Consider the following 13150-nt stretch of genomic DNA (forward strand, 5'->3'; position numbering starts at 1 on the left):
CATTTTGCATAAGACCGCTGTGGCTCATGCAAGATGCTACCGTTCTAACCAATATTGAAATTGCTTTTTACATGAACTTGGAGAATTTATATCAAAAGCTTTTCGGGAGCTTGTGGAAAGTATTCTTCTGAGGAGTCATCTAGCCTTATCAAATTGGATGCAGAACTATCTCTGATCATTAGTGAGGATATTGAGGATGAAGGTGGTGGTGGTGGTGGTGGTGGAGATCGCAGGTGCCGGGATCTAGTTTAGAGAAGGGGGCTAGCTGATGCTGGACTTCTTTTTGTTTTTTCTTTAGCAGAAGTTTCTGATGTTAACAAAAACTTTTCATGAGCTCCCTGCAAATGATGTAACAGGGAGGTGGTTTCTAGATGGTTAACATCCCTACCACTTCTTACTGGGGCTTGACATTGAATGGATCTGTCATTCTTTATTTCATAAACAAGGTATTTTCATTTTCAATGATTTATTTTAGTGCATCCGCTAGGCATACTAATTTACTGCATGTTCTCAGCACCTAGAGCACAGGACTGTTAAAAGGACATTTTTTTGTATTAACATGTGATTATTGGTAACTTATTCACCTGTATATTGGTGAAATTGTATTGATAAATTTTTATCAATATTTTCACTTTAAGCACTAATATTATACCCACACAATTTCCTTATTGTGGGGTTTAAGCCTTATAAAACTTTTTTCTTTTTGATCATTATATTTTAACTTTACCTATTAAAAGTTATATTTTAAACAGGTAGTGTGCCCCAAAAAGAGAGTTTTTCCTTTCTCCCTTTTGCTTGACATTTGTTGTCAGAATTTGGGTAAAAATAATTCCACACATCCGAGGTGGAGTTTTGGGTCCAGTGCCCAAGCATGACAATGTCCATCTTATTATTATAGAACTGCTACCACTGGTACATGACTTACACAAACAGTCTCATCCTCAATATCCTCATTAGCACCGGCATCAGCTACACAATATCCCCCTCATCCTTTTGCTCTTCCATGGTGGCATCCTCATTTTCTATGTCACCAGCTATACTTCTACTGCTCAGTCCCACATTTGCACAGGGAGTAGAAATGGTGGAAGGCAGCTTGTGAACAAATGCACTGGATGTACAAACTCAGCTTTTTAAACTTTTTTTTAAATTTCGTAAACTTTTTTTAATTTTTTTGAAAACTTTTTACACAACTGACAATACAGAGTCACACTGCTTCTATGTGAATGCAGTGGGTGGGGTATGGTCTGCGGAGTCAGTGCAGCACCACTGTGTGACATAATTAGATGAAGGGGACTGGACACAACTTGTGGATGGACACAGCACAGCCACTTGTAGATGGACACAGCCCAGCCACTTGAAGATTGACACAGGACAGTCACTTGTAGATGGACACAGCCAATGGCGGAAGTCCGGAAGGCAATGGAGTTGGTTGCCGCCGGGCTCCAGCAGTGACGGGGGCACCTTCTCCATTGCCTCTGACAGTGCGGCTGTCTGAATGCGGCTCCCGTCTTTCGCATGACACGCCAGCTCCCTCCCCCTGGCAAGTGCGGCTGCCCGGCTCCCGCATAATGATACCACGTCTGGCCAGCTTCCGCCCCCCCTGAGGGCGCAGCTGCCTATCTCTGGCTTCAGCGATGACATGACGGCTGGCCGGCTCCCGCCCCACAGGGCAGCTGCCTGGCTCCGGCTCCCGCCTCAAAGCACAGCTGGCCGGCTTCGGCTCCTGCCCCTCAGCGCCGCTGCCCAACTCCTACATGCTTACACCTGCCAATGGTGAGAACTTTGCTGTAACTGATGGAGGAGAGTATAAGGGTTGGGACAGTGTGTTCGTCAATGTGGCTGTGTGTGTGTGTGTATGTATGTATGTATGTATGTGTGCATTTGTATAGGTGTGTGTGTGCATGTGGCTGTGAGTATGTAGCTATGTGTCTGTGTGTGTATAAGTGGCTATTTGTGTATAAGTGGGATAATGTGTGTGTGTGTGTGTGTGTGTGTGTGTGTGTGTGTGTGTGTGTGTGTGTGTGTGTGTGTGTGTGTGTGGCTGTGTGTACATGTGGTTGGGTGTGTATTCCTCCACATTGTAACAGCAATAATGATAAGAAACATGACTGAAACTTGCTGCCATTAGGTCTGCTGACAGTCCAGAATTTAGTTGATGATCACTCCCTCGCTACTTACATCTTAGCTGTATTATGTGTTGAGAATTGTGGCGCTCTTTGTTACCTGTACTCTATTTTTGTTATTTATTTACTGTAATGCTAAGTTTTGCCTCCCTGTACTGTCCTTTGTACGGCGCTGCAAAACACTTGTGGCGCCTTATAAATAAAATGTAATAATAATAATAATAATAATAATTTAGTTGTTTGTGTGTTAGTATTCAGTATCAGTACATTATTACATTGCATACTTATTGACTTTCCAGCGGCCTCATTCAGGAGAGGGAAACCATGATGGTACAACAGGGGGCATGGCATCATCATGGGTAGGCAGTACAGGAACGTGAATGTGCCATTGCGGCCCCACCACCCGCTGTTCAATCCCAGGGCTATGACAATGCAATTCAGTGTGAATCTCATCTTTGGACTCCACAGACCACCCACTTTCAAAGACGGCTGAGGAGGGATGCAGGAGGCTGCGGTGGAGTGAGGCTGGCTTCGGAAGCCCACTTTTTCGGGGAGTGGACAGGGAGCGCCATCTAATTTTTGGAAGCCTCCTGGCCAATCTGGGAGAGTAGGCAAGTATGTTACACTGTGCATGTAACATAGTACCATAGCAACATAGGCCCTCATTCCGAGTTGTTCGCTCGGTATTTTTCATCGCATCGCAGTGAAAATCCGCTTAGTACGCATGCGCAATGTTCGCACTGCGACTGCGCCAAGTAACTTTACTATGAAGAAAGTATTTTTACTCACGGCTTTTTCTTCGCTCCGGCGATCGTAATGTGATTGACAGGAAATGGGTGTTACTGGGCGGAAACACGGCGTTTCAGGGGCGTGTGGCTGAAAACGCTACCGTTTCCGGAAAAAACGCAGGAGTGGCCGGAGAAACGGTGGGAGTGCCTGGGCGAACGCTGGGTGTGTTTGTGACGTCAACCAGGAACGACAAGCACTGAACTGATCGCACAGGCAGAGTAAGTCTGGAGCTACTCTGAAACTGCTAAGTAGTTAGTAATCGCAATATTGCGAATACATCGGTCGCAATTTTAAGAAGCTAAGATTCACTCCCAGTAGGCGGCGGCTTAGCGTGTGTAACTCTGCTAAATTCGCCTTGCGACCGATCAATTGGGAATGAGGGCCATAGTTGGTGAGGTTGAAAAAAGACCATTAGTCCATCGAGTTCAACCTGAATTATATTGTATTCCCTATACTATTCTGGATTAAGGGCAATATCCTCGTATATCTTTTTCCGTATTGCCCTTAAGGTGAAGAATCCCTTCCTGCGCTAGAGTACGAAATTTCCTCTCCTCAAACCCTAGCGGGTGTCCACGCGTTTTGTGTAGAGGTCTCTTAATAAATAAATCACCTGGGAGCTCCGCATATTACCTCTTTATATATTTGTAAATAATGTATAAATCATATCTCCTCTTAGTCATCTCATTTCTAGTGTAAACATATTTAACCTAGAAAGCCTCTCCTCATAGTCCAGGGTCTCCAAAGCCTTAATCAATTTGGTTGCTCGCCTCTGAACCTTTTTTAAGTTCTAATATGTCTCTTGTGTTCTAATGTATGTTTTTCATGTTGTTTGCATACACTGTCATAGATTATGTTTTTATGTTTGCATTACATGAACTGTATTACAGAGTTTGTATTACAGTACACCATTAATTCAATTAATCGTATTACTGCAATAAACACCATTCTTTAGATTTTCACATCTAGATTGGATTTATTTAAAAGTATGTGTGGTTATGCCAGGTATTCCCAACCTTGGTCCTCAAGGCACACTAACAGTCCAGGTTTTAGTGATATCCATGCTTGAGCACAAGTGACTTACACCCCTTTCAGATCACCAGCAATAACCCGGGTTATTGCACATTTTTGCACAGCAACCCGGGTTGATGTGCAATCTAAGAGGGGCCAGTTGAAATAACCCAGGTTGAGTGACCCAGTATTTCAACTCGGTTAGCAACCAGGGTTGAAACGGCTTCAACTTGGATCATGGTGCGGTGTGAATGGGTAAGCTGGATAGATGCAACCCCAGACCCGTTCACACTATAGGAAGAGGCGGCATTTGGAGATTATGATATCTTCAAGTTCTGCCTCCACACGTGATGGCGGGGCCATCGGTCTGAAAGGGGTCTCTGCCGGGTCGCACCCTAGATGTACCCATGTACAAATCCCGAGTGTGAGCCAGCAGCATATGCGGTCCGAAAGGAGTATCAATTCATAAATAGTAATTAGTTATTTTTATTTAACCATCTGTGCTGAAACCTAGATATTACTAAAATCTTGACTGTTATATCCTTTTCCACTGCCGATAAAACCCGAGTTATGGCTTTAATAACCCAGGAGCAGCTCAGTGGAGTAGGGTCAGCCTGAGTCCAGTGCATCAGGAATCCAACCCAGCTAGCTTGCAGGTTGGGAACAGGAAGGACCCGGGTCACGGTACAGTATGAATGGGTAAGCTGGGTCTATGCAACTTAGCACCTGTATACAGCATAGGGAGAGCTGGCGCTAGGAGATGATCTCATATCCAAGCACTGGGGACGTTGCTGACCCGGCAATAAGCCACATCCAGTCACTACTCTGAAAGGGGTCTCAGCCGGGTTGCACCCAGGTTGGACCTATCTACTAAATCCCAGGTGCGACCCGACTTATTAGCGTAAAAGGGGTATTAGTGTGCATTCAGTTTATGCTCAGTCCGTACAGAAGTTCAAAGAGAAGATAGAACACAGGTCATCGGACAATCCCTCAGATTACCCAACCACTTAATATTATTTATTCTATGACAGGAAAGGATTACTTTGTCACCCAATCAGGGGTTTAAAAATGTTTTGGGTTTCATTACTACCTCTAACCTTTTGCTATTGTTAACTCCTTATATTGCTGTTTGTCCAAACCAGCCACTTATCTCACCTCACAGCCAGCACAGGTGTCTCACAGACAAATCAAGATCTTTAGTAACAAGGTAGGATGTACTAAAGAGAAAATTGTGGGGGGTTTACTGCATTTCCACATGTACTAAACTTTGTATGCTGGGGCGTCAGTGCGGAGGGTAATGCCAGCTTTTGTGGCGTGGGGGAGGCAGAGTGTTCTCGGTTCTCTGTCCACATGCTACCCCAGCCTTTAAACTCATTCAAACTGCAAGGACTTTCTCCTCAGGGTCTAGCACCTCTAGTCTGAATTTGACTCCAGGGTTTGGCAGCCATACTCCTGGGCTACGGTCCTGCATCTAACAAACAACAAATACATTATTTTCTAATCATTCCCTTTTGTTTGTGTAATTGTGCTAATTTTGCATCTTATTCCATCATACATTAGTTATTTAATTGACAGGGAGGTCTGAGCGTACATCATCCTATAGTCTCACAATACTCACAGTGGTAAAAACAATCAGAGGTAAATAAAAACATTATGATTCTCACCTTGACATGTATTGGAGATGTATTTGGACCCAATGTGGCAGGTACACGTATAGGAACCAGCGGTGTTTGTACAGTCACTGTTAGGACCACAGATACTCGGGGATTCTGTGCATTCATCTATATCTGTGGTTGAAGATAATAGATACTTTCAGGTGCAGCTTGTCAATTGTAACCGCTAAATATCTAGTTTTTTTCTACCTTACAAATCATTGCAAACACAAAGAGATCAATTCAAGTAAGTGCAAGTCCCCTCAAGGCTTGAGTAAAGGCCCATACACACTTGGATGATTTAGAGCTGAAAGCAGATCACTTTTGGTGTGTTGAGTTGCTTTCAGCTCAAATCCGCTCAGTGTGTATGCACAAGCGATGAGCGGTGAGTGCTGATGCGCGCTCCCGCTTCATCGCTGGTGGCCGTCGTTCATCTACTGTTATTACCAGTAGATGAACGGCGAGGTGAGCGGATTTCCATAGCGTCCTACTATGGAAAGCCAATCACCCCCGCTGATATCGCTGGGCAGGGGGGAAAAGCGCTCAGTGTGTATGCACCAAGCGCTTTTCAGCCCAGCGATGTCAGCGATCATCGCTATGCATACATGCTGGGCAAAAACGCCCAGTGTGTAATACACACTGGGCGTTTTTGCCCAGCATGTATGCATAGCGATGATCGCTGACATCGCTGGGCTGAAAAGCGCTTGGTGCATACACACTGAGCGCTTTTCCCCCCTGCCCAGCGATATCAGCGGGGGTGATTGGCTTTCCATAGTAGGACGCTATGGAAATCCGCTCACCTCGCCGTTCATCTACTGGTAATAACAGTTACAGATGAGCGCCTGAAATTTTTCGGGTTTTGTGTTTTGGTTTTGGGTTCGGTTCCGCGGCCGTGTTTTGGGTTCGAACGCGTTTTGGCAAAACCTCACCGAATTTTTTTTGTCGGATTCGGGTGTGTTTTGGATTCGGGTGTTTTTTTCAAAAAACACTAAAAAACAGCTTAAATCATAGAATTTGGGGGTCATTTTGATCCCAAAGTATTATTAACCTCAAAAACCATAATTTACACTCATTTTCAGTCTATTCTGAATACCTCACACCTCACAATATTATTTTTAGTCCTAAAATTTGCACCGAGGTCGCTGTGTGAGTAAGATAAGCGACCCTAGTGGCCGACACAAACACCGGGCCCATCTAGGAGTGGCACTGCAGTGTCACGCAGGATGTCCCTTCCAAAAAACCCTCCCCAAACAGCACATGACGCAAAGAAAAAAAGAGGCGCAATGAGGTAGCTGTGTGAGTAAGATTAGCGACCCTAGTGGCCGACACAAACACCGGGCCCATCTAGGAGTGGCACTGCAGTGTCACGCAGGATGGCCCTTCCAAAAAACCCTCCCCAAACAGCACATGACGCAAAGAAAAAAAGAGGCGCAATGAGGTAGCTGTGTGAGTAAGATTAGCGACCCTAGTGGCCGACACAAACACCGGGCCCATCTAGGAGTGGCACTGCAGTGTCACGCAGGATGTCCCTTCCAAAAAACCCTCCCCAAACAGCACATGACGCAAAGAAAAAAAGAGGCGCAATGAGGTAGCTGTGTGAGTAAGATTAGCGACCCTAGTGGCCGACACAAACACCGGGCCCATCTAGGAGTGGCACTGCAGTGTCACGCAGGATGTCCCTTCCAAAAAACCCTCCCCAAACAGCACATGACGCAAAGAAAAAAAGAGGCGCAATGAGGTAGCTGACTGTGTGAGTAAGATTAGCGACCCTAGTGGCCGACACAAACACCGGGCCCATCTAGGAGTGGCACTGCAGTGTCACGCAGGATGTCCCTTCCAAAAAACCCTCCCCAATCAGCACATGATGCAAAGAAAAAGAAAAGAAAAAAGAGGTGCAAGATGGAATTGTCCTTGGGCCCTCCCACCCACCCTTATGTTGTATAAACAAAACAGGACATGCACACTTTAACCAACCCATCATTTCAGTGACAGGGTCTGCCACACGACTGTGACTGATATGACGGGTTGGTTTGGACCCCCCCCAAAAAAGAAGCAATTAATCTCTCCTTGCACAAACTGGCTCTACAGAGGCAAGATGTCCACCTCATCTTCACCCTCCGATATATCACCGTGTACATCCCCCTCCTCACAGATTATCAATTCGTCCCCACTGGAATCCACCATCTCAGCTCCCTGTGTACTTTGTGGAGGCAATTGCTGCTGGTCAATGTCTCCGCGGAGGAATTGATTATAATTCATTTTAATGAACATCATCTTCTCCACATTTTCTGGATGTAACCTCGTACGCCGATTGCTGACAAGGTGAGCGGCGGCACTAAACACTCTTTCGGAGTACACACTTGTGGGAGGGCAACTTAGGTAGAATAAAGCCAGTTTGTGCAAGGGCCTCCAAATTGCCTCTTTTTCCTGCCAGTATAAGTACGGACTGTGTGACGTGCCTACTTGGATGCGGTCACTCATATAATCCTCCACCATTCTATCAATGTTGAGAGAATCATATGCAGTGACAGTAGACGACATGTCCGTAATCGTTGTCAGGTCCTTCAGTCCGGACCAGATGTCAGCATCAGCAGTCGCTCCAGACTGCCCTGCATCACCGCCAGTGGGTGGGCTCGGAATTCTGAGCCTTTTCCTCGCACCCCCAGTTGCGGGAGAATGTGAAGGAGGAGATGTTGACAGGTCGCGTTCCGCTTGACTTGACAATTTTGTCACCAGCAGGTCTTTCAACCCCAGCAGACTTGTGTCTGCCGGAAAGAGAGATCCAAGGTAGGCTTTAAATCTAGGATCGAGCACGGTGGCCAAAATGTAGTGCTCTGATTTCAACAGATTGACCACCCGTGAATCCTTGTTAAGCGAATTAAGGGCTGCATCCACAAGTCCCACATGCCTAGCGGAATCGCTCCCTTTTAGCTCCTTCTTCAATGCCTCCAGCTTCTTCTGCAAAAGCCTGATGAGGGGAATGACCTGACTCATGCTGGCAGTGTCTGAACTGACTTCACGTGTGGCAAGTTCAAAGGGCATCAGAACCTTGCACAACGTTGAAATCATTCTCCACTGCACTTGAGACAGGTGCATTCCACCTCCTATATCGTGCTCAATTGTATAGGCTTGAATGGCCTTTTGCTGCTCCTCCAACCTCTGAAGCATATAGAGGGTTGAATTCCACCTCGTTACCACTTCTTGCTTCAGATGATGGCAGGGCAGGTTCAGTAGTTTTTGGTGGTGCTCCAGTCTTCTGTACGTGGTGCCTGTACGCCGAAAGTGTCCCGCAATTTTTCTGGCCACCGACAGCATCTCTTGCACGCCCCTGTCGTTTTTTAAAAAATTCTGCACCACCAAATTCAAGGTATGTGCAAAACATGGGACGTGCTGGAATTTGCCCATATTTAATGCACACACAATATTGCTGGCGTTGTCCGATGCCACAAATCCACAGGAGAGTCCAATTGGGGTAAGCCATTCCGCGATGATCTTCCTCAGTTGCCGTAAGAGGTTTTCAGCTGTGTGCGTATTCTGGAAAGCGGTGATACAAAGCGTAGCCTGCCTAGGAAAGAGTTGGCGTTTGCGAGATGCTGCTACTGGTGCCGCCGCTGCTGTTCTTGCGGCGGGAGTCCATACATCTACCCAGTGGGCTGTCACAGTCATATAGTCCTGACCCTGCCCTGCTCCACTTGTCCACATGTCCGTGGTTAAGTGGACATTGGGTACAACTGCATTTTTTAGGACACTGGTGAGTCTTTTTCTGACGTCCGTGTACATTCTCGGTATCGCCTGCCTAGAGAAGTGGAACCTAGATGGTATTTGGTAACGGGGGCACACTGCCTCAATAAATTGTCTAGTTCCCTGTGAACTAACGGCGGATACCGGACGCACGTCTAACACCAACATAGTTGTCAAGGCCTCAGTTATCCGCTTTGCAGTAGGATGACTGCTGTGATATTTCATCTTCCTCGCAAAGGACTGTTGAACAGTCAATTGCTTACTGGAAGTAGTACAAGTGGGCTTACGACTTCCCCTCTGGGATGACCATCGACTCCCAGCGGCAACAACAGCAGCGCCAGCAGCAGTAGGCGTTACACGCAAGGATGCATCGGAGGAATCCCAGGCAGGAGAGGACTCGTCAGAATTGCCAGTGACATGGCCTGCAGGACTATTGGCATTCCTGGGGAAGGAGGAAATTGACACTGAGGGAGTTGGTGGGGTGGTTTGCGTGAGCTTGGTTACAAGAGGAAGGGATTTACTGGTCAGTGGACTGCTTCCGCTGTCACCCAAAGTTTTTGAACTTGTCACTGACTTATTATGAATGCGCTGCAGGTGACGTATAAGGGAGGATGTTCCGAGGTGGTTAACGTCCTTACCCCTACTTATTACAGCTTGACAAAGGGAACACACGGCTTGACACCTGTTGTCCGCATTTCTGGTGAAATACCTCCACACCGAAGAGCTGATTTTTTTGGTATTTTCACCTGGCATGTCAACGGCCATATTCCTCCCACGGACAACAGGTGTCTCCCCGGGTGCCTGACTTAAACAAACCACCTCACCATCAGAATCCTCCTGGTCAATTTCCTCCCCAGCGCCAGCAACACCCATATCCTCCTCATCCTGGTGTACTTCAACACTGACATCTTCAATCTGACTATCAGGAACTGGACTGCGGGTGCTCCTTCCAGCACTTGCAGGGGGCGTGCAAATGGTGGAAGGCGCATGCTCTTCACGTCCAGTGTTGGGAAGGTCAGGCATCGCAACCGACACAATTGGACTCTCCTTGTGGATTTGGGATTTCGAAGAATGCACAGTTCTTTGCTGTGCTGCTTTTGCCAGCTTGAGTCTTTTCATTTTTCTAGCGAGAGGCTGAGTGCTTCCATCCTCATGTGAAGCTGAACCACTAGCCATGAACATAGGCCAGGGCCTCAGCCGTTCCGTGCCACTCCGTGTGGTAAATGGCATATTGGCAAGTTTACGCTTCTCCTCCGACAATTTTATTTTAGGTTTTGGAGTCCTTTTTTTACTGATATTTGGTGTTTTGGATTTGACATGCTCTGTACTATGACATTGGGCATCGGCCTTGGCAGACGACGTTGCTGGCATTTCATCGTCTCGGCCATGACTAGTGGCAGCAGCTTCAGCACGAGGTGGAAGTGGATCTTGATCTTTCCCTAATTTTGGAACCTCAACATTTTTGTTCTCCATATTTTAATAGGCACAACTAAAAGGCACCTCAGGTAAACAATGGAGATGGATGGATTGGATACTAGTATACAATTATGGACGGGCTGCCGAGTGCCGACACAGAGGTAGCCACAGCCGTGAACTACCGCACTGTACTGTGTCTGCTGCTAATATATAGACTGGTTGATAAAGAGATAGTATACTCGTAACTAGTATGTATGTATAAAGAAAGAAAAAAAAAACACGGTTAGGTGGTATATACAATTATGGACGGGCTGCCGAGTGCCGACACAGAGGTAGCCACAGCCGTGAACTACCGCACTGTACTGTGTCTGCTGCTAATATAGACTGGTTGATAAAGAGATAGTATACTACTAATATTATATATACTGGTGGTCAGGTCACTGGTCACTAGTCACACTGGCAGTGGCACTCCTGCAGCAAAAGTGTGCACTGTTTAATTTTAATATAATATTATGTACTCCTGGCTCCTGCTATAACCTATAACTGGCACTGCAGTAGTGCTCCCCAGTCTCCCCCACAATTATAAGCTGTGTGAGCTGAGCAGTCAGACAGATATATAATATATAGATGATGCAGCACACTGGCCTGAGCCTGAGCAGTGCACACAGATATGGTATGTGACTGACTGAGTCACTGTGTGTATCGCTTTTTTCAGGCAGAGAACGGATATATTAAATAAACTGCACTGTGTGTCTGGTGGTCACTCACTATATAATATATTATGTACTCCTGGCTCCTGCTATAACCTATAACTGGCACTGCAGTAGTGCTCCCCAGTCTCCCCCACAATTATAAGCTGTGTGAGCTGAGCAGTCAGACAGATATATATATAATATTATATATAGATAATAGATGATGCAGCACACTGGCCTGAGCCTGAGCAGTGCACACAGATATGGTATGTGACTGAGTCACTGTGTGCTGTGTATCGCTTTTTTCAGGCAGAGAACGGATTATAAAGTAAACTGCACTGTCCTCACTAGTAAACTCTCTCCACTCAGTCTCTACACTTCTACAGTAACAGTACTCCTCCTAGTCAGCTCCAGTAAATCTCTCTCAGTCTCTTATAATCTAAATGGAGAGGACGCCAGCCACGTCCTCTCCCTATCAATCTCAATGCACGTGTGAAAATGGCGGCGACACGCGGCTCCTTATATAGAATCCGAGTCTCGCGATAGAATCCGAGCCTCGCGAGAATCCGACAGCGTCATGATGACGTTCGGGCGCGCTCGGGTTAACCGAGCAAGGCGGGAAGATCCGAGTCGCTCGGACCCGTGAAAAAAAACATGAAGTTCTGGCGGGTTCGGATTCAGAGAAACCGAACCCGCTCATCTCTAGTGTGTATGCACCTTAAGTGTGACTGTATACTGCACTTAAGGTCCATACACACTAGTAGATTTTCATTTCAAAAGACTTTGACAACACCTTTGAAAGATATATCTTTCACCAAAGTAGTGCATACCAAAGAGCAAGAGATTTTCAGGAGGCGAAAGATTTTGCTGAAAATCTTTCATTAGAAAGGCTATTTACATAATGGGCTGGGTTTGAATTCCAAGGGTGGGAGCATGGGCCATTGTAAAAAGGTGGACTGCTGCCGTAATGTGTACAAAGGTGGACTGCTGCCGTAATGTGTACAAAGGGGGACTGCTGCCGTAATGTGTACAAAGGGGGACTGCTGCCATAATGTGTGTAAAAAGGGGGACTGCTGCCATGGTATACATGGGGACTCGGCTTGCAATTTATATATCATGTATATATTATACTTAAACATTGGTGGGCAGTGGTGGCAGTAATATATACATTGCTGCCACAGGCCAGCAATGTATATATTACTGTCTAAAATAAAAAAGCATTACATCAACATTGGTGGCCAGTGGTATATACATTGCTGTATATGGAGGGAGGGAGGGAGCTGCGTGTGGAGGGAGCCGGAGCACTGAGCACAGTGAGCAGGAGCTGAGGGAGCAGGCAGACTGTGGCGGCAGTGCAGGGCGGGAAGAGGAGAGTTCCGCTTCCAGTCATCATTGCTCGCGGCTGTACACACTGAGCGATGATGGCTGGAAACTGAACTATCATCTTCAAGCATGCTGGTTTTACCAGCCGACGGACCACCTCGCTGGCGATGATGCAGGAGCGTGCATCATCACCAGTCTTCAGTCGCTGGGCCATACACACTGGGCGGTTTTGAGTTGAAAGCAGCTCAAAACACCAAAAGCGAGCTGCTTTCAGCTCAAAATTGCCCAGTGTGCATGGGTCTTTACTGTACAGCAGGACTCACAGATGTTTGTTCACAGAACCCATAGGACTGCGTACGAATATCCATGAGTTGGGCCATGAGGAGGCAAATTATGGTGCCGCTGC

At 46.5% G+C, this 13150-nt stretch overlaps 1 protein-coding gene across 5 annotated transcripts in view; it reads right to left on the reverse strand.

Moving 5' to 3' along the window:
- The window catches only part of LOC134936598 (putative adhesion G protein-coupled receptor E4P), a 317217-nt gene that overhangs the window by 48683 nt on the left and 255384 nt on the right, over positions 1 to 13150 (reverse strand). For all 5 annotated transcript variants that reach the window (XM_063931708.1, XM_063931710.1, XM_063931706.1 and 2 more), the window contains one exon: positions 5585 to 5707. In XM_063931708.1, coding sequence (XP_063787778.1) covers positions 5585 to 5707 — 123 coding nt within the window. The remainder of the gene's footprint in view (positions 1 to 5584; positions 5708 to 13150) is intronic.

Source organism: Pseudophryne corroboree, chromosome 6, assembly GCF_028390025.1.
Source record: "Pseudophryne corroboree isolate aPseCor3 chromosome 6, aPseCor3.hap2, whole genome shotgun sequence".
Taxonomy (NCBI): Eukaryota; Metazoa; Chordata; class Amphibia; order Anura; family Myobatrachidae; genus Pseudophryne; species Pseudophryne corroboree.